The sequence below is a fragment of the Pseudonaja textilis genome, chromosome 4 (assembly GCF_049901715.1).
Source record: "Pseudonaja textilis isolate UNSWEBS1 chromosome 4, rPseTex1.2, whole genome shotgun sequence".
NCBI lineage: Eukaryota > Metazoa > Chordata > Lepidosauria > Squamata > Elapidae > Pseudonaja > Pseudonaja textilis.
Window position 1 is genome coordinate 82,486,269 of NC_141993.1, and position 19,135 is coordinate 82,505,403.

General features: G+C 40.3%; 2 protein-coding genes across 2 annotated transcripts; one reads left to right on the top strand and one right to left on the bottom strand.

The window, feature by feature from the left end:
• Positions 1-1,889: 1,889 nt before the first annotated feature.
• On the bottom strand, positions 1,890-10,399 carry MRPL47 (mitochondrial ribosomal protein L47). Its single transcript, XM_026705722.2, has 7 exons — positions 10,221-10,399; positions 8,535-8,677; positions 7,625-7,685; positions 5,100-5,196; positions 3,545-3,675; positions 2,295-2,390; positions 1,890-2,187 (listed from the first exon to the last, which is right to left on the bottom strand). The coding sequence occupies exons 1-7, from the start codon at positions 10,307-10,309 to the stop codon at positions 2,067-2,069; spliced, it is 738 nt and encodes a 245-aa protein (XP_026561507.1). The 5' UTR covers positions 10,310-10,399; the 3' UTR covers positions 1,890-2,066.
• NDUFB5 (NADH:ubiquinone oxidoreductase subunit B5) lies at positions 10,370-19,135 on the top strand. The gene is made up of 6 exons (XM_026705723.2): positions 10,370-10,616; positions 11,957-12,042; positions 13,302-13,368; positions 14,673-14,734; positions 15,638-15,744; positions 18,867-19,135. The coding sequence occupies exons 1-6, from the start codon at positions 10,490-10,492 to the stop codon at positions 18,985-18,987; spliced, it is 570 nt and encodes a 189-aa protein (XP_026561508.1). The 5' UTR covers positions 10,370-10,489; the 3' UTR covers positions 18,988-19,135.

Sequence of the window (19,135 nt, forward strand, 5' to 3'; positions counted from 1 at the left end):
AACTACAGGACAACGACACTGGAACCTTTACTAGTGTGATTATCTTGATAATGACAGTGATCCAATGCCCAAATAATTAACATGTTCTAGACCCTGGCTTATTTATTCATAGTGTATTAGGGAATCAGCTGAATTATAGGGTCAAAGTGGATTCCAGAAATCTCCAAATGTCACCAAGATGAACACAAATAAAATCTGAGTTTATCTTAGTGCCAACATGCCATTCAGAAGTAGTAGTTTTGCATCTTGGATTATTAAGTAACAACTGAGCAGGAATGCACAATAAGTCTTGAGGTAAGAGATTAATTTACTGGTTTACAACAATACCATTTACAAAATGCCTCAATTTTTCATCAACTTTTGTAATATACTCCTACATCATTTTGTATGCAGTCTTCTTTAAAGGTCTTTTTTAGGTGAACTTCATCCAAGGCCTTTTCAGCCTTGTGCTTTCTCACAGCTGATGTTTTTGTTTTGTAATTTATCTTTTTTTAGTGTGTGCCTCAGTGTGCCTCTTTCTTATTGGTTACTTTTTTGTTCAGTCTATATTAATTTAGCACTATTCACTCTTTATGCATCTGTTATCAGACTTATTTAAGTATCCAATACCACTGCATTCAACTTATCTGTGATATACAGAACTCGCACTTCTAGTATGCTTCCAACAAACATTCATTTCTTGAATAAAACCACGTTTTGTGTCACCTTACTCTAAAATGGCATCATCCACTTTTCCTTGTTTAGTTAACTTTTTACCAAGGTACAGCAATTCATCTATTTGCTTATTTTGGGTGTGGACATGTGTGTCATTTATTTATAACTTTAAGTCATTTACACCATTTTACTGTTCAAGCACAACTGCGTTAATATTTGGCATGTTAGTTTCAGGTCTATATTATTTGTTACAATGTTCACTGCAAAGCATTGGGGTTTTCAGACAGCAAGTTGGGTCATGTGAATATAAAAAAATACAGCATAATTGGTTCTGGCTTAGCATAATATGGTACTACAAATGCAGTTATTAATGGTACAATCCTGGGGACAAGCATCTTCGCTGGGCAAATTGAAGTTTGACCTTATATACATATTTACTGTCAGCCCTGTTCTCTCAGTTTAAGTTACCTCACAGGATGGTTGTGGGGAAAATAGGAGGTGGAAGGAGTATCTCCTATGTTTGCTGCCTTGAGTTAGTAATAAAATTAAAGGCTGAATAAAAATTCTAAAATAAAATGAATAAAGGATGCTCTACTACTGTATACTTAATGGATCAAAACATTTACTCTTACACACACACATACCCCTCCCTATATATATATCATTAAAAGGCAAATGTGATATATACAATTGCCATGATGGGACACCCTTGGACTAGACCCTCAAACAAAATAGAAATTGGAATATTCCCTTTACTAAGAATCTTCCTTTGTGTAATTAAAAAGGCAAGTGGCTTTCTGGAACAAGTTTAAATAAACTGCATATAAAGATTATTTATATATATGGCACATTTTATTTGCAGTTTAATTGAACTCTTGTTCCGGAAAGCCACTTACCTTTTCAATTACACGAATGACTCTCGGGATCCTCAAAGGAATATTCCAAATTCTATTTTGTTTAAGGGTTTAGTCCAAGGGTGTCCCATCTTGGCAACTTTAAGACCTGTGGACTTCAATTCCCAGAATTCAGCCAGCCAGCCAAGCCATGCTAACTGGGGAATTCTGTGAATTGAAGTCCACAAGTCTTAATTTTAAGGTGTCATAGTTGGATACTCCCTACTCTAGTCAGAGAATTGCAGACAATACCTAGTCCTTTCTGTTGCAGGAGGCATTTATAAAACACAGGTCAAAAGATTTTTACACCAGAGGCACAGATATAAATAAAAACAAAAAACAACAGGTATGGAGAAATTTTATTCTGGTAATTAAAAAAATGAGCTCCTTTCTGAATTTACACAATATTTCCCACCTTAATGTCCATTCGTAATGACCAAAGTCGAGCATTTGCACCATGTTTTTCACTTACTGCAGCCCTCCTGTTATTCCCCTAGCCTTCTCAAAAGTCAAATACTTTCAGCTCTGTGTTAACTCTTGAGACTCTGCGGCTAGCGTTTTTTCCTGCAAATACTTCTCTCTCCTTCGCTTCGCTGCCTCCTTCTTGTATTGCGTGCGTAGCAATTTCTCATATCTAAGTCTGTGGGAGGAAACCAACCACCAGAAGTTAGCGTGGAGTGGAAAAGCCATTTCTCTCCAACATAAAGATAATAAAAACATTTATATTTTTAAGCATGTTACTATTACCTTATAAAAGGCTTGACATTGGACAGGTAATAGAATCGTTTCCTCTTGTGCCTTGCGTTCAAGTGCCAGGGAATTGGCCATTCTCTGAAAGTATACCTACCAACAATAGAAATGGGAAAAGTATTTAGGACAAAAGTGACCGTCCATGTTGGAAGGCATTTGCGCAGAGATGTACTTATATAAAGATTGTTTTCCATTTCTAAGTCCTCCCTTTCTGTCAACCCAAAGTCATCTGCTAGCGTTTCTCTTAACTTTTTAAGATGTTTGTACTTCGACTCCCAGAATTCCCTGGTTGCCATACTACGCTGGTTTTATTTGAAACTGCTTGAATTCATTGGCTTATAATCAGAAGTACAAAAAAAAAAATGTTCTGAAAGTACATGATGATTACCACATTTGTTCCTCAAAATATCCCTATGAAGACTGATAATGGATTGACAACTTGTTATATATAAAAAAGAAACTCTTGAACAGTGGTCCCAGCCAGTACCAGTACCAGTACCAGCCCGTGGCCCATTAGGACCCTGTCTGTGCAAGTGAGTGAAACTTCACACGTGTATGACTGGGATCTAGATCAGGGGTCGCCAACCTTTTGAACCTCAAGGACTACCAAACTCATCATTTTAAATCCCGCGGACCACTTTTGACTGATGGTGGCTTGCTGACGTTTTCCCAGGATCTCTGCAGAGAGCAGCAGAGATCCTGGGAAAATTCCCCCCCCAAAAAACCTGCAGGAAAATTCCCAATTCCATATTCCTACCGATCGATCATTCTTTATTTGAGACCACAGGATACTGTCTCCAGCTCCGTTCTCAGGGGTGGGGTGGGGTGGGGGAAAGACTTTTGGCTTCATGCAAGAAAAGCAGCAGAAGTCTTTCTCTCTCCCAAACTCCACCAGAAATGAGTCTTTGTGAGATTTGTTGTGCCGGTGAAGCCTCTTGGATTAATTGCTTTGGGGGTGACATTTCTCTGTAGACCACCACAATTTTCTCGTAGACCACCAGTGGTCCCCGGCTCACTGGTTGGTGACCACTGACCTAGATAGCGAATGAAACCCTAACCCCACCCCCAATCATGGAAAAATTGTTTTCCACGAACGAGTCCCTAGCTGTTTAGTGCTTACCACAACCAGATAAACATTTTCCTACTTGGTGACCTCTTTCATTGAACCTGGAAATTATTATTACATTAAACTTAAGCATTTATTCAATATTTCCTAAATACAGCACAGATCTAATGAGCCAGTTTACCAAATAATACGCCCAAGGAAATCGTATCTCCATTCACCCGGCCATTCCTTCTCTTGGCCAGTCTGCAAAAGTCGCAAAGCGTCTTCCCGTTCCTGAATGACCTGGTCCATTCTTTCCATGGATTTTATAACCTAAGGGATATAAAACAGAAGTGGGGTGTTCAACAGGTGGAGCTCATACATACCGTCAATATCATTCAAGAGGCACTAGGGTTATTTAGTCTTGTGACAATGTCTACTAGTTACAGGTTAGATTCACACACTGCAGTAAGCCATGGCTTTGCCTTAATATAAGGTATGAAACCATCCAGAATTACTCTTTACAAATGAAAGAATACCTTTCTTGAATTCCTATGTACAGTAAGTAATGCCCACTGAAATAAGATAGGGATAAGGAATGTAAAGAAACACTTCTCAGTAAACCCAAAGGTGCTTTTTCAAGAGCTGTAGAAGCTGCTTGGGTAACAAGAGAAATGTCTTCAAAGAAAAACCAGAAAGTCCAGTAACCAGCTGTATCTGGAAAAAGCAACTTTGGAACAACCATGACCTGGATTGATGACCAAGAATCTCTACGGACTTCTCAGTAAAGATTTTGTTTTTTGTTTTTATAATTGATCACTCTTATTTGCAGATCTATTCACTGACTATATACCCATCCCCCTAAACCTACTGAAAGCTTATTTTTCTATCCTGAAATCTTCTCATTTATGTTCCCAATATAACCTTCACATTAAAGGAATCAGAATTATCAGAAAAGTAACAGGAAGTCATAAAGACAGCATTTTGGACAGGGTCTCAGGCAACCTTCCTCTCTACCATAATGACTTGAATTGCACAACTGGATTTGTTTACTACTCTAGTTTAACTAAACTGCAGAATCTGGATATGTCTATTCTAATGAAGAGAAGGACCAGGAATGACATGAAAGAAGTCTTCCAAAATTTGAGGGGCTGTCAGAGACAAGAGGTGCTCAACCTCTTCTCCAAAATACCTGAGGGTAGGACAAGAAGTAATAGATGGAAACCTGTCAAAGTGAGATCCAATCTAGAGATAAGGAGAAATTTCCTGACAGCGAGAACTATCAATCAATGGAATGGCTTGTCTTCAGAAGTTGTGGGCGCTCTACCATGGGATGTTTTTAACAGATTGGACAGCCATTTATCTGGAATGGTACAAGGTCTCCTGTTTGGAAAGGAGGTCGCATTAGAAGACTTCTAAGTTCCCTTCTAATCTGGTATTCTGTATTCTGAATTTAGCTCTCTGCCTAGGTCGGAGGTTTTCATCAAGGAGCAGCTCAGGAATTAATATAGTCTCTCTATGACTTGCAGGTTCTTTAGAGAATCAGAAATATCTTCTCCATTGGCTGCCAAGTTCCATAGAATCAGCACACATGACAAACCACGAGGACAAATTAACAGGTCAGAAGGACTTCTTGGAATTAAGAACATTTGGCAGCTTCCTTACACAACTAAATCACATAAACTGTCTTGTGCATTGATTATCTATCTTTAACAAAGAACACGAACTTGCCACTGACATTCTTGATTATAATTTACCTTTTCCAGTCTTTCTGGGCTTGGCATTTTTTGTGTCTGCCGTTTTGCTTCTTGCTCTAAAGTTAAAAGCATATTTCGCTCTTTTAGCAGGACATACCTGAGAAAGAGAATCTATTAGCAAGTTACATGACATTGTTAGACAAGATAATGATTCTCAATAAAAAATGAGAAATAGATTTAGAATGGGAGATATATTAAGTTGTTAAAACTTACAAGAATTAAATGCAACTCTATACTTTGGATACTTGAAACACACAAATATCCTTCTTGGAAAAATGTTTTGTTGTTTCTGTCATTGTGGAACCCATTTTTTTAAAAAATTGAGTTATCCAATGGACACAAGATCCGAAAATTTGAAAATAGCTGAATAGCTCAGTTTCATTTTAGTGCTTTTTTTTTTACTGAGCTACAACTGATAGAATACAATTCTTTATTGGCCAAGTGTGATTCGACACACGAGGAATTTTTCTTTGTGCAAATGCTTTCAGTGTACATAAAAGAAAAGATACATTCATCAAGAGTCTAGGATTATAAGGTACAACACTTAATAATAGTCATAAGATATAATAAGCAATCAAATCATACCAGGAAACAGTTCATATAAATCGTAAGGATACAAGTGACAAAATTACAGTCATACAGTCATAAGTGGGAGGGGATGGGCAATAAGGAGTGATGAGATTAATAGTAATAGTGGTGCAGACTTTGTAAATAGTTGGACAGTGTTCAGGGAATTATTTATTTAGTAGAGTGACTGTCCTTGTGTCTAGTTGTTCTGGTGTGCAGTGCTCTATAGCATCGTTTTTGAGGGTAGGAGTTGAAACAGTTTATGTCTGGGATGTGAGGGGTCTGTAAATATTTTCACAGTCCTCTTTTTGACTTGTGCAGTATACAGGTCCTCAGTGAAAGGCAGGTTGGTAGTAATTGTTTTTTCTGCAGTCCTAATTACTCTCTGGAGTTTGTGTCTGTCTTGTTGGGTTGCAGAACCAAACTAGAAGTTACTGTGATCACATATTTTAATTACACGCAAATAAAATGGTACTGCCACACAACAATACTAATTGTAATATCAACGTAATCACATTGAACACATCAGAAAATTACTTATATTAGATGCACCGTTTAAGACATCGCTTTCCCTCTGAGTTGCTCAAAGACGCAATGACAGGAGAAGCCATACCTGGTAGAATTTCCCTACTAGTCTAACTTTCAGATCTACCAGTCCTCTGCTTGCTTTAGCTGCTTCTTCTAGCTGCCTCCTTCCTTCCAACCCACCACTTATGGTCCTTCCATTCTATTTTCATTATCTCCTTTTTTCTATATCTCCACCATTTATAACAGGGGTGTTCAAACTTGACAGCTTTAAGACTTGCGGACTTCAACTCCCAGAATTCCTCCTCCAGTCATGTTAGCTCAGGAATTCTGGGAATTGAAATCCACAAGTCTTAAACTTGCCCTAGTTTGAAGACCCTTGATTTATAATTTCCTTACATTCTTGTCCTCTGGACTCTTGCCTTTCTAAACTCTCTTCCTTTAGGCACATTTTACTCCTTCGATATTTTTGCACTTACATTTCTTCACTCTTGTCCCTCTTCAACTTACAACACTCTGCAACTGATGCTTAATTTCCCATGTTTTTCACCTTTTAAAAAATAATCTGCAGGTAGTCCTCAATTTACCACCACAACTGAGCCCATCTTTTCTGTTGCTAAGTGAAACAATTGTTAAGCGAGTTTCACCCCATTTTACCACCTTTCTTGCCACTGTTGTTAATTGAATCACTGTAGTTGTTAAGTTTAGTGGCACAGTTATTAGGTGAATCTGGCTCAATGGGGGAGTCTGCTTGTCAGAAGGCCACAAAAAGTGATCATGTGGCTCCAGGACACTGCAATTATAAACGTGAGCCATTTGCCAAGCGTCCAAATTCTGGTCACATGGATGCTGCAAGTGTGAAAAAGTGTCCTAAGTCACTTTTTTGCAGTGCCATTGTAACTTCGGTCATTACATGAAAGATTGTAAGTCAAGGACTACCTGTATTACCCACTCTGAAACCTTCTCCTAGACCTCATGCCCTTCCCTTATCATTTATGACTTAAATGTCAGCCAAACTAATAACCTTTATTGGCATATTATGTTTAAACTGTGCTATGACTTCACGAGATCAAGCCAACATACTTAGTTCCTCCTTCACATTTTTCCCTTAGCGATGCGATGATATTGGTTGGGCTGAGAGAGAGAGAGGCAGCGTTCGACTCAGTCATCTGGTCACTTTTGCAGCTAAGGCTTGAACTGGATTTACGTGGCCCTGTAGTACTATATCACACAGTTTCTCCATTGACATTTCCCTCATAGAATCTAAGCTCTAAAAGTTTAGTTTTTTGAATACCTGGAGATATGACAAGAGCAAGAGGCTCTTGTGGATACAAATGAAATCTCATACATATTTTTGAAATGGGTAAGCATTTCTCCAAATAGCTTGTCACAACAAAAAACAGGCCTCTTAAATCATACAAAGAAACACTCACCAAAGCTTATGCAAATCGCTGCTGCTTTTGCCTCGAAGTTGTTCAACAGTCCAGGAATCTCCTGTGGAAGCCACAAAGCAAAGTAAAGCAAGAACATCTTCCTTAAAGTCTCCTGATCTTAAGACTATACTAATTTTTTACTCTGCGCTGATTAAGTGGAAATAGCTAGCATTTTGTAACTACTCAAAAGGTTTTATTTTAAAAGCTGATTATTCTGAAACCTAGAGTCCAATACTATTTATATTTTATGCCTCTTCTTCTGCTAAGTAGGGGGTTCTTTTCAATTTGCTGCTTTTCTGTTGTTTTACTTAACTATTCTATATTATCTATATTTAAAAGTCAGCCTATTATCAACTTCCCTGGATTTTTCTTGCAAAGCAGCACACTTTTTCCCTATTATGGATTTTAGGATGATGCACAAAAACTTTTCTCAGAATCCACTTTGGCATTGGCAGCCAAGCAATATATATTTATGACTTGGGATCATTGATTATTTTAAAAGGAAACCTTGTTTTCTGGTAGATGGAGCTACTCATTGATCACTGCTAATTGCAGATTTAACCAGAGCCACTCAAAACAAATCATCAAAACTCATTTGTAACATGCTTTTTACATGCAGGAGAACTTTAAAAAATGGAAAACACATTAAAATCAGGAAAAAGGCAATTAAATTATTTAGGATATTTTTACTCATGCATAGGTTAATCCAAAACACACAATAAAATTGTTGTAATCCATTGCTTGATTGTTGTTTAAAAGCATAGGTCTGACATTCAGACTAATGGCTGGAATATCCACTTTTGAAAAAAATGGATTCTATGAACAGCAATTTTTACAAATTAAGATTCAACATGCACTATTGCTGAATGTCTTATAATACTGCCTTCTCTTATTTACAAAGGTATTTTACCTGATTTAACCTCCTTTCCCCAGTTTTTGGGGTTATCAAAAAATTCCTCCAACCCATTTCGAGACACTGATGTATGTAGCAACACAGAACGGGGACAAATCTTCACTTCTGTAGACTTTTCTGGCCAATCACCAATGATTCCTCTGAACAACAACAAAAAGTCAGAATTAACAACATTTTAAGCATATTCAGAAATTAAATTTGGTCTGCTGAGGTCGGCAGCTCAGTGGCTCAATTCTCATGAGCGAATAAAAGACCCTGGAGGGGCAAGAAAGGAGCCTCTCCTGACTGCCTACCGGCATTCAGGTGTCCTACAGGTAAAGATAACATCGCCCGAAAAAATTCCTTTCACAGAGGCAGCCAGCCACCTCGGTGAACCCTGGCTAACAACACATGACATACGCTAAATAAATAATTCAATACCATTGTAAGTTTGAATGGCCACTAAATGAAAGGCTGCAAGTTGAGGACTACCTATCCTTACTTATTTAATGGAGGGAACCTGAACGTTTTTAAGTAGAGGAACCAGACCCTGGCATTACCAATTTTTTCTTTTCCCTAGCAAGCTCATACTTTCACGAGTTATACATTATCAAGACCTTGAAGTCTAGTGGACGATCACTTGGATACGAGCCAGCGGTGTGCAGCGGCAGCAGCCCAAAAGGCTAATACAATCCTGGGTTGTATAAAGAGAGGCATAGAATCAAGATCACGGGAAGTATTAGTTCCCGTTTTATAAAACCCTAGTAAGAACACACCTGGAATACTTGCATCCAGTTTTGGTTCCCATACTATACAAAAAGATGTTGAGAGTCTGGAAAAAGTTCAAAGATCAACTGGATCTTTAAACTTGGCAAGTGTAAGACTTGTGGACTTCAACTCTCAGAATTCCTGAGCTAGCATGACTGGAAGAGGAATTTCGGGACTTGAAGTCCACAAATCTTAAAGCTGTCAAATTTGCAGACCTATGAACTGATCAAAAACCTAGAGCAGGGGTCTTCAAACTTGACAGCTTTAAGACTTGTGGACTTCAACTCCCAGAATTCCTCCTCCAGTCATGTTAGCTCTGGAGTTTTGGGAGTTGAAGTCCACAAGTCTTACACTTGCCAAGTTTGAAGACCCTTGACCTAGAGATTAAAACCTATAAAGAACGGCTGCAGGATTTGGGTTTGGCTAGTCCAGGGAAAAGAATTAGGGATGACATGACAGCACTATTCCAGTATTTGAGGGGCTGCCACAAAGAAGAGGAGGTCAATTTATTTTCCAAAGCACCAAAAAGCAGGACAAATAACAATGGATGGAAACTAATCAAGGAGAGAAGCAACCTGGAATTAAGGAGAAACTTTCTAACAGGGAGGCCAATTAACCAGGGGAACAGCTTTGCCTTCAGAAGTTGTGGGTGCTTCATCATTGGAGGTTTTTAAGAAGAGACTGGAAAGCCACCTATCTGAAGTGGTATAGGATCTCCTGCTTGATCAGGGGGCTGGACTAGAAGACCTCCAAGGTCCCTTCCAGCTCTATTCTATTCTGTTTTCCAGAGAAGGCTTCAGTCCTATTATACGCATCTTCCCCCAAATGCATTTCCTTGCTCCCCTCTTCTTCATTCGCAAGGACAACCCTTTCGCCTGCAAGGCCTCAAAGCCGATTTGCAGCCCGGGCTCTTTTTTCCACTCGACAGGACCCCACCTGGACGCCGAAGCCACCGCACCGCCTCGACACGCGCCGGTCACCCGAAGCACCGTGGATAACCGTCGGCAAACCACCGTCAGCGCCATGACGCCTCTGCCGTCTTCCCACAATTCCTTTCCTGGGAAATTCGACGAAGCCCCTCTAGCGGTTCTTTTGTCGGTGGTACTTTCTCGCCGCCCAGGACAAAGATGGCGGCGGCGCGGCTTCAGCCTTGAGCGTCGTCGCAAAGTACGACTGGGAGGTTCGCGGCTTTGCCCGAACCAGCGATGGCGGCCATGAGTCTTCTCCTGCGGACGGCGGCCCGGACCTGCGTCCGGCAGCCGCTAATCTTGTCTGCATGTCTCGGGCGGACTGCCCTGCTAGGTCCGAGTGCCAGCCGCTCCGGAGTGATCGGTAGGGACGGGCTTGGGCGACAGGAGATGCTCGGAGAGTCCCAGGCCAATTGACCTTGGGAGCGGACAGAGCTGGGAAGGATGTCGAGATGCCCCGAAGGTGGCGGGCGGGTGTCCTGAGCTCTCGCTTCATAATCGGGAGGCTGACTTCGATCCTAAGTAGCGGCTAATATTTGGAATAGTCTCTCCTGCTCGAGCAGGGGGTTGGACTAGATGACCTCTAATGTCCCTTCCAAATCTGTTATTCTATGATTCCTGCAAGGAGCTTCAACTGTTGAGATTCTGCCTGGGGTACAATAGGATTGAAAACAGGGACTAACCATAATCTCAGAAATGAAAGTGAGAGCATGAACCAATGTTGTTTTTTTCTAGTCCGACATTGATTTTATTTTGTTAGATTTCCACCGCTTTTTCTTCAGGAGCGCCTACTTATTCCTCACAACAGCCTTGTGAGATAGGTTGGGCTGAGCTCCTCCTCAAAAGGGCTCTGGCAAAATGCATTTCCTTTCCAAGCTGTGTTTTAAGCTGATAAGGAACTGAGGTTCCTGGCACTGTTTAAAAAAAAGGCATTTTAAAATTCTTTTTTAAAAAAATGCCTATTCTGAGTAAAGTAAACTTACATTCAAGGTGGCTAAAGAAAGGCAGGTCTAGATGCCAGCAAAAATACAGGTGGTCCACTTAGTGACTGTTTAAAGTTACAAGAGCACTGAAAAAAGTGACTTATGACCGTTTTTCACACTTACGACTTGCAGTATCCACACAGTCGTGTGATCAAAAAATCAGATGCTTAGCAACTGACTCATATTTATGACGGATGCAGTGTCCCGTGGTCATGTGATTACTTTTTGTGATCTTATGACAAGCAAAATCAACGGGAAAGCCAGATTCACTTAACAAGCATGTTACTAACTTAACTGCAGTGCTTCACTTAACAACTGTGGCATAAAATGGGGCAAAATTCACTTAACAAAAGTCTTCACTCGTTGACAAAAGTTTGGGGTTCAGTTTGGTCATAAGTTGAGGACTACCTGTGTACGGTGTAAGCTTTACAACTTTGCTATTACTGGTACTTAGGGGTTGTCTGTTGGCATTCCAGATCTATTAACCCTAATATGATCATTGAAACCGAAGACCTTTCTTTGTGAAATACATTATTGTGTCACCAGGCTGATTTGTGTGGAACAGAGTAGGATAGGTTCTTCTTTATTTTTCCTTTTGCAGGATAGCTGTGTGTGAAAGGCAACCTGAAAAATAAGACAACAATTTCAGAGCTTTTTGTGTTCTGAAAAGATTGCAGAAGTATTTGTTGATTTGTACTAAGATGCCAATTTATTTTTTCAGTTTCACTGCGCCATGCCAGCGATGGAAAAAAGATGTTTTACATCAAAACAACACGGTTTTATGACAGCCGGTTTTTGAGATTACTGGTAAGTTTAGGAATAAGGTCTGGAAAAATATTAGAGTGGAAGGAGGAAAAAAAGCAATTTTAGACTTTGTGAAAAGAAATATAGTTTTCAAATCACAGGAATGAACAGCTCCACTTTATTCCACTTTTCTCAGTACTGTCTAGTACTGGGCACCATTCTTTAAGAAGGATTTGAAAACCTGGTTGAGATGCTGAGTGGATTGACAGGGGAGTTAAAAATTAAATATTGTGGAAAAAGGATGAAGGAATTGGTAATGTTTTTTCTAAGGGGGCTGAGGTAACAGTAACAATAGAACAGACTTAAAAGAGGAACCTTGGAGGTCTTCTAGTCCAAGCCCTCTGCTCCAGCAGGAAACCCTATACCATTTCAAACAAATAGCTGTCCAGTCTCAAAAACTTCCAGGGATGGAGCACCCACTTCAGGCAAGCCGTTCCAGAGATCAGTTGTTCTTATTGTCAGGCAATTTCTCCTTAGTTCTAGGTTGGATTTCTCTTTGACAAGATTCCCTCTGTTATTTCTTGTCTTGCCCTCACGTACTTTGAGAAAAGGTTGACTCCCTCTTCTCTGTGGCAGCTCCTCAAATATTGGAAGATCGCTGTCATGTCACCCCTAGTCCTTCTCCTTCTTAGACTAGAAATACCCAGTTCCTTCAATCACATTCATTGTATGTTTCCAGTCCCCTGATCATCTTTGTGGCTGCTCTCTGCACTTTCTAGAGTCTCCGCATCTTTAGAAAGAGTGTTATGTTATAGGGTGTTGTGTTAGCTTTCTTTAAATGCCTGAAATGATATCGCACAAATGTAAGTTCTTTTCCCCCTCTACACTACAGGACACCCCAAATCATGCAAACTTAAAAAGCAGATTTCAACTGCATGTTATGAAAGCCTCTTACGTAGAATAGTTTGATAGTGATACAATAATTCTGAGAAGTGATAAACTCTCCTTACTGGAGATATTAAAGAGCAGACATTTATCAGAGATGCTTTAATTTAGATTCCTCTCTTGCTATGGGGCCATAAATAAAACGAATGAAATTAATTTGGATTCCTGCACTGGACCATACTTTCTAAGCGCTTCTAACATTTATTGCATTTAATCTTTCAGTGATCCTGAAAATTCTGGGAATTTTCTGCATATATGTCAGGGTGAAAGAAAAGTACACTAATTCAGCTTGTAGGTACATAAAAAAAAGGGTGAAAAATTTGTGGACTTGCTTTGTATTGACTTTGCTGTCCCCCCTCCCTCTATTTCTTTAACAGAATTGGTACATTTTGTTAACTGGAATCCCAGTGCTTCTTGTTGTAGCCTATGCTAATGTCTTTATTGGTAAGTACTTCTGCACCTTAGACTCTTTTCTTCTGGTTTGGACTGCTGAATATTGCAGATAATTGTATCATTTCTGAATGACTGCTGTTTCAGTGATATTGAATTCTGTTTTCCCTGGACAAGACAAGAACCGTCAGCTAAATGTCTATAGAAATACTCAATCATCCACATACTGGTTGTTACAAAGGTGCTTTTTCCAAAAGGCAACTGGACTTTCTTGTTGTTGTTTTTCCCCTTTGAAAACGTTTAGCCTTTCATCCAAGAAGCTTCTTCAGTTCTAATTGACTGGTGGAGAATGTAAGGATTTATAGTGAAATATTTCCAAAGCGGGGGAAAAACCAAGAAGGTCCAGCTGCCTTTTAGAAAAAGCAGAACCATCATTCTTCATTATGAGCTCCCCAGATATTTAGACTTCAAATCAGTTCCCTTGGAATTTTAGAAATTTCAGTCTAATTAATTACCAGCTTGATGACGGCTGGGCTACAGAAATTTTTTAAAAAGCCACTCAGAAGAAGTTTCTTGATGGTTTTCTGCTTTTTTTTTTTGGCTTATGAAATTAATAATGGACTACATCATGTTGCATCTTCACAGCTCTCTTTATTATAAGGAGATTTGACTTAATAAGATATAAAGCTCCTAGCTTTCTGCATGCATGTGCTCTTTTTATTAGTTTGCTTCTTTTTTATGCTATAGCCTAAAGTTGCTTTCTTAACTATGTCCCATTGTGATATATCCTGATTATGAAATTCCTGTTTCCTTTGGATAATCTTGTCATTCTTCTGTTTCCAGCCCCACATTCAGTCATATCTGATCATCCACAAATGTATTAAATTGGTGCTACATCCTAGCTTTAAAGGAGTCTGTGGTTTTAATCTTGTTAAATGGCTTTATGTTTTATTGCAATCGTGCTTTTTAATTTATTAGAAATTCTTTTAATTGTCCCCCTCTTTGGATTTTTTTTTTAAAAAAATATGGATTAAAATGGTAACACGAGATGATGATTGGAATGATAAAAAATGTGAATCAAAACATCAAAAGAAAGTATTGCATAATCTTTGTTGCGTAAAAGTACAATTAATGTTATATTTTTTGTTTTATTTTTAAATAGCTGTGGAAGTTATTTATTCACCATTGAATTTGGTGAATAAATGTGCCTTCAGCAGTATTACAAGCATAAGGTTTATCCTCCCGTTAGGAAGACAATAAATTGTGACTGGCACCATTTGTTGACTTCGTGTTGTTCCATCAGTATATTTTTATACATGTCTGTTGTACTGTAACATAATGACCTTGTCTCTGCCTAGGTCAAGCTGAATTGGCTGAGATCCCAGAAGGTTATGTTCCAGAACATTGGGAGTATTATAAAGTAAGTACAAAATTTGGGGAAAAAAATGTGAATTTTTATAAGTCAGCCTTAGGAGAATAAAGCTCTTGAAAGGTAGATTAGGCAAATTGGAATGCATTTGTAATTGGCTTCACTTTTTTATTCTGTAATTTAGAGTCTTGATTAGGAAGAAAAACAATATTTAATTATGTGTACGCATGATATTGTTAAGAATTGTATTCACAACTGCAGGAATTTCTAGAGAATCTATTTTCATTTAAACCAGGGGTGTCAAACTCAAGCCCCGGGGACTAGATCTGTTCCACAGGATGTTTAAATCTGGCCCACGGGGCCATCCTGGAAACAGTGAGGGATTGGCCCGCGGTGCCTCTGCCAATGAAAACAGAGCTCGGGAGGGCAGAAGATCGCAGGAAGTCATCACAGCCGAAAACGGAGCTTGCGAGGACTGTGGGCGGCCCCCTCAAGCTCCATTTTCGCTGGCAGGGTTTCAGGAGGCCGTCGCAGCCAAAAACAGAATTCGGGAGCCCGTTTTCGCTGGCAGAACACTTGGGCCAGCACAGGCGCCCCCAACATGAGTGATGTTGAGCTCATGCCCACCCTGACCTCCTGAGGTCAAACACAACCCTGATGCGGCCCTCAATGAAATGGAGTTTGACACCCCTGATTTAAACCCAGAACCTAGCAACACCTCTGCATGATGACATATGACCTATGAGAAATGTCAGAGGAAATTTTGGAAGCTGACATTGGGGTGGTTCCAAAAAGCAGTATCATTAATGGGAAGGCAGACGGCAGACTTTTTGTTTTTCAAAGTTTTTGGACCTCAGTCCAACCCGTCGATGCCTGTAGCTTCCTTCTGCAAGCAAAATACAATAGTGACAATCACAATTATTTCAAATGATCCTGCTTTGGTTTTCCTTCCAGCATCCTATAAGTCGGTGGATTGCTCGCTACATCCAAGACCCCCCTGAAAAGGAATATGAAAAGGAAATGGCTAGGTTGTACGTTGAATTCGAGAAAAAGAAGTTAAGGTAGGAGAAACTAGAAACGTACCTGTAGTTTTTTGTTTCTTAACAGAAATGCTGAACAATTATTTCAGGGGTGAGCTAGGAGCTGAGCCCATGATGGTGAATCTGTGGCGCACATGCCGGAAGTGGCGTGCAGAGCCATCTCTGCCGGCACGTGAGCCGACGCCCCAGCTCAGTTCCACTGCGCATGTGTGCTCGCCTCCCGCCAGCCATCTGATTTTCGAGTATCTGCCATGCATGCGTGGGGGGTGGGGTGCACGCAGGAGATGCATGCGCAGGGGCAGGGGGAGCACGGGGAGGGGTTCATGCACACATTGCATTATGGATGCAGGCATGCGTGTGCGCACACTTTTGGCATGCAACAACAAAAAGGTTAGCCTGAACGCTGTTTGTTTATGTAGTTACCACTTAACTTCAGGGGTGGGATTCTACAGGTTCGCACCTATTCACTAGAGCCGGTTGTTAACATTCTAAGCAGTTTGGAGAACTGGTTGTTAGAAGAAATTACTGGCCTAATCCTGTAAGGAAAACAGGAAGGAAACATTCTGGTGTTGCTTACAGAAACTGCCTCTCCATTAACCCTTATTACATTCTTGGCAGGACGAGACTTCCTGTCTCAGGAACGTCTCTGGAGTTTTTTTCCGCTCCTTTGCTGGTACTTTGTTTGTGTGGAGTGACTATTCAAAGTTACAATGGCACTGAAAAAAGTGATTTATGACCATTCTTCACACTTACGACTGTTGCAGCATCCCCACAGTCATGAGAGGCCAGGAGAGGAGATGCGTGCCTCAATGTGAGTGATGTTGAGTTGGCCACACCCAGCCAATAACATGACCACCAAGCCACGCCCACCAACTAAGCCACACCCACAGAACCGGATGTTAAAAAATTTGAATCCCACCCCTTCTTAATTTGTTTAATGCATTTCCATCCCACCTTCCCTCTGGAAGCTCAAGCTATACATATGGGGAGGATTGAATGTTACATGACAAAGGGAACAAAAGATGTCATGTATCATATCATATTTTGCTTTCTCTATGACCCAGATATTTCTTTTCTCCCCTTCCTTCCTTTCTTTCTATGCAAAGAATATGGATATCATCATCCTGCAGTACAGGTAGTCCTCAATTTGTGACCACAATTGAACCCAAAATTTCTATGGCTCAGCGAGACACTTGTTAAGTGATTTTTTTGCCCAATTTTCTGATCTTTCTTGCCATAGTTGTTATGTGAGTAACACGGTTGTTAAGTGACTCTGGATTCCCCATTGACTCTGCTTGTCAGAAGGTTGCAAGTGCGGACCACACGACTCTGGGATTCTGCAACCATCATAAATACATGCCAGTTGTCAAGATTCTGAGTTTTGACCCCTTGGCCATGGGGATGTTGTAACGGTCATAAGTGTGGGAAAAAAACCAATCATAAGTCTTTTTTAAAAAAGTATCGTTGTAACTTAAAACAGCCACTAAACGAGTGCTTGTAAGTTGTGGGCTACCTGTTTTTTTCTTTCCTGTTTTATACGTTCTTTTGAGGTGGCTGTGATAAGATTGCTGTGATAAGAATTGAAAAGCCTTCCTTATTTGGTAAAATGTATGCAGCTGCTGCCCATCTCACCTAAGTGACTCTAAGCAGTGTACAAAGTGAAAGCAATGCAACAATAGCTAAAAATGGCACGCACACAAAATTAAAAAACATTAAAAGAAAATAAAAATGACTAAATAACAAAATATGGGGGAGAGCACACTCACTTTTCCTAGCACTACAGCCATTTTGCATGTTACTGGATCCCCAGGCCAGATGACCAAGCCATGTCTTCAGGCCCTCTTTGTCTTTCTCTTTTCTTTTTGCACTTTTATCTTGCTTTTCACCTAACATTGCTTTTTGCCACTTCTTTTTTTCCCCTTGCTTATTTATTGTTGTTTCTTTGAAATTCAGTAGAGTTACACATAGGTGCGCAAAGAGAGAGAGAGAGAGACAGAGTGTGTGTCCAACAACGTCCGGGCCAATCTGACCTGAGAGGAACGGTATTCCTGAGAGTGAATGTCACACAGAAAAGTTCTCCTCCTGAGTCCCAGGGTTCAAATCATGTTCAAATTGTGGAAATACAAAGAGATAATCCAATTTAATCCCTTACCCCAAGGGAGAATATTTTATCTAACCTTCACTTCCTTAGATGCATGTCTGACATTGTCTTTCAGAAAAAAATAATATGGATGCTTTCTGAAAAGATAGGCTGAGTAACCAACTCATTAAAGCAACCCCATCTCTATTCAGACTGGAGAGGAAGCTGTCTGAAAGCCAGCAACAGGATAGAGTATATCCTTTCCTGAGGAAATCTTAAGGCTACAATTCAGTCTTAGGTTTTTCAGCAATGGCTATGCTTCCTGTGGAATTCTGGGAGTGGATGTCCATTTGATTGGAGGTCAACCAGGTTGGGGCAATAGGCTTAGTAAAAGGAGCCCAGTTATCTAGTAGTTTATAGTTTTCTGTCATGCCCCTGGTGATTCTGAGGGAGAGGAGGAACAACCGACAGGGATTGGAAGTGTGGCTCTGGAGGTTGTGGAAGGGCAGAGGCCGGCTGAGACTATCCATCCTAGAGCACGCAGGGAGGAGAGGATAAGGGAAAGACATGGTCTACTCGGGAGGAGAGGGCCTTGATCCTCTTCATAGGCTGCAGCTGTGACAACTGAAGGGTACAGGCCTGCGTATGGGCGAACCCTGGAAACAAAGCGTGGAAATCTCTCTAGTTTATGATTCCTCTCTGAGTTTGGCATCCTTCCCAGTGTGTGTTATCTGTGGAGGTCCTCCAGCCCTTGTCTTGCCTGGTTTGTGTTGCTTTTTCCCTTCTTCTTGTAACTGTTTGGGTGGGAGTTTTTTTGTCTTCCGTCAAGGATATTTGGAGCTTGGAAGCAAAGCGAAGGAATAAAAGGGTCTTCACCTGTTTTCTGTGACTGTGTTTGTTTTGTATCCCACCCTGGGTCATCACAGTCTTCCATCCCTGCTTGTCAAATTAAACACGTTCCATTTTCCGTGTTATTGAAATATAATCACGTGGCTAATATTAGAAAATATTGCTTCACGGTTTCTTTTTTTTTCCTTCTCTTTCCTCTCCTTTCCTTTAACAGGAAATTGGAAGCAGAGGCAAGTCGTCTGATGTTGGAAAGGGGAGATGGACCATGGGATCAAGATGAAGCCCCAGGCACATCTATGATTGACTATGCTCCCAAAGCACAGCCTGATTACTGAGCATTTCAGCTAGAATCTCCAGCAGCAGTTCAAGTATGTAATGTATACCTAACTTAAATTGCATTGTGTGCTGCCCAGAGTAGACACAGAGTTGGGTGGCCTTATATGTGTAATTAAATAAATAAATGTTCTTGTACTCGCTGGAAAA

What these genes read in the sequence shown, in the direction of transcription:
- MRPL47 (XM_026705722.2), bottom strand. Translation starts at nt 10,309, where the DNA reads ATGGCGCTGACGGTGGTTTGCCGACGGTTATCCACGGTGCTTCGGGTG. An exon ending in AGCGATTTGCATAAGCTTTG is followed by an intron (nt 5,197 to 7,624) that starts GTGAGTGTTTCT and finishes TCTCTTTCTCAG; the next exon opens with GTATGTCCTGCTAAAAGAGC. An exon ending in GCCCAGAAAGACTGGAAAAG is followed by an intron (nt 3,676 to 5,099) that starts GTAAATTATAAT and finishes TATATCCCTTAG; the next exon opens with GTTATAAAATCCATGGAAAG.
- NDUFB5 (XM_026705723.2), top strand. Translation starts at nt 10,490, where the DNA reads ATGGCGGCCATGAGTCTTCTCCTGCGGACGGCGGCCCGGACCTGCGTC. An exon ending in CAGCCGCTCCGGAGTGATCG is followed by an intron (nt 10,617 to 11,956) that starts GTAGGGACGGGC and finishes TTATTTTTTCAG; the next exon opens with TTTCACTGCGCCATGCCAGC. An exon ending in GCCGGTTTTTGAGATTACTG is followed by an intron (nt 12,043 to 13,301) that starts GTAAGTTTAGGA and finishes TTTCTTTAACAG; the next exon opens with AATTGGTACATTTTGTTAAC.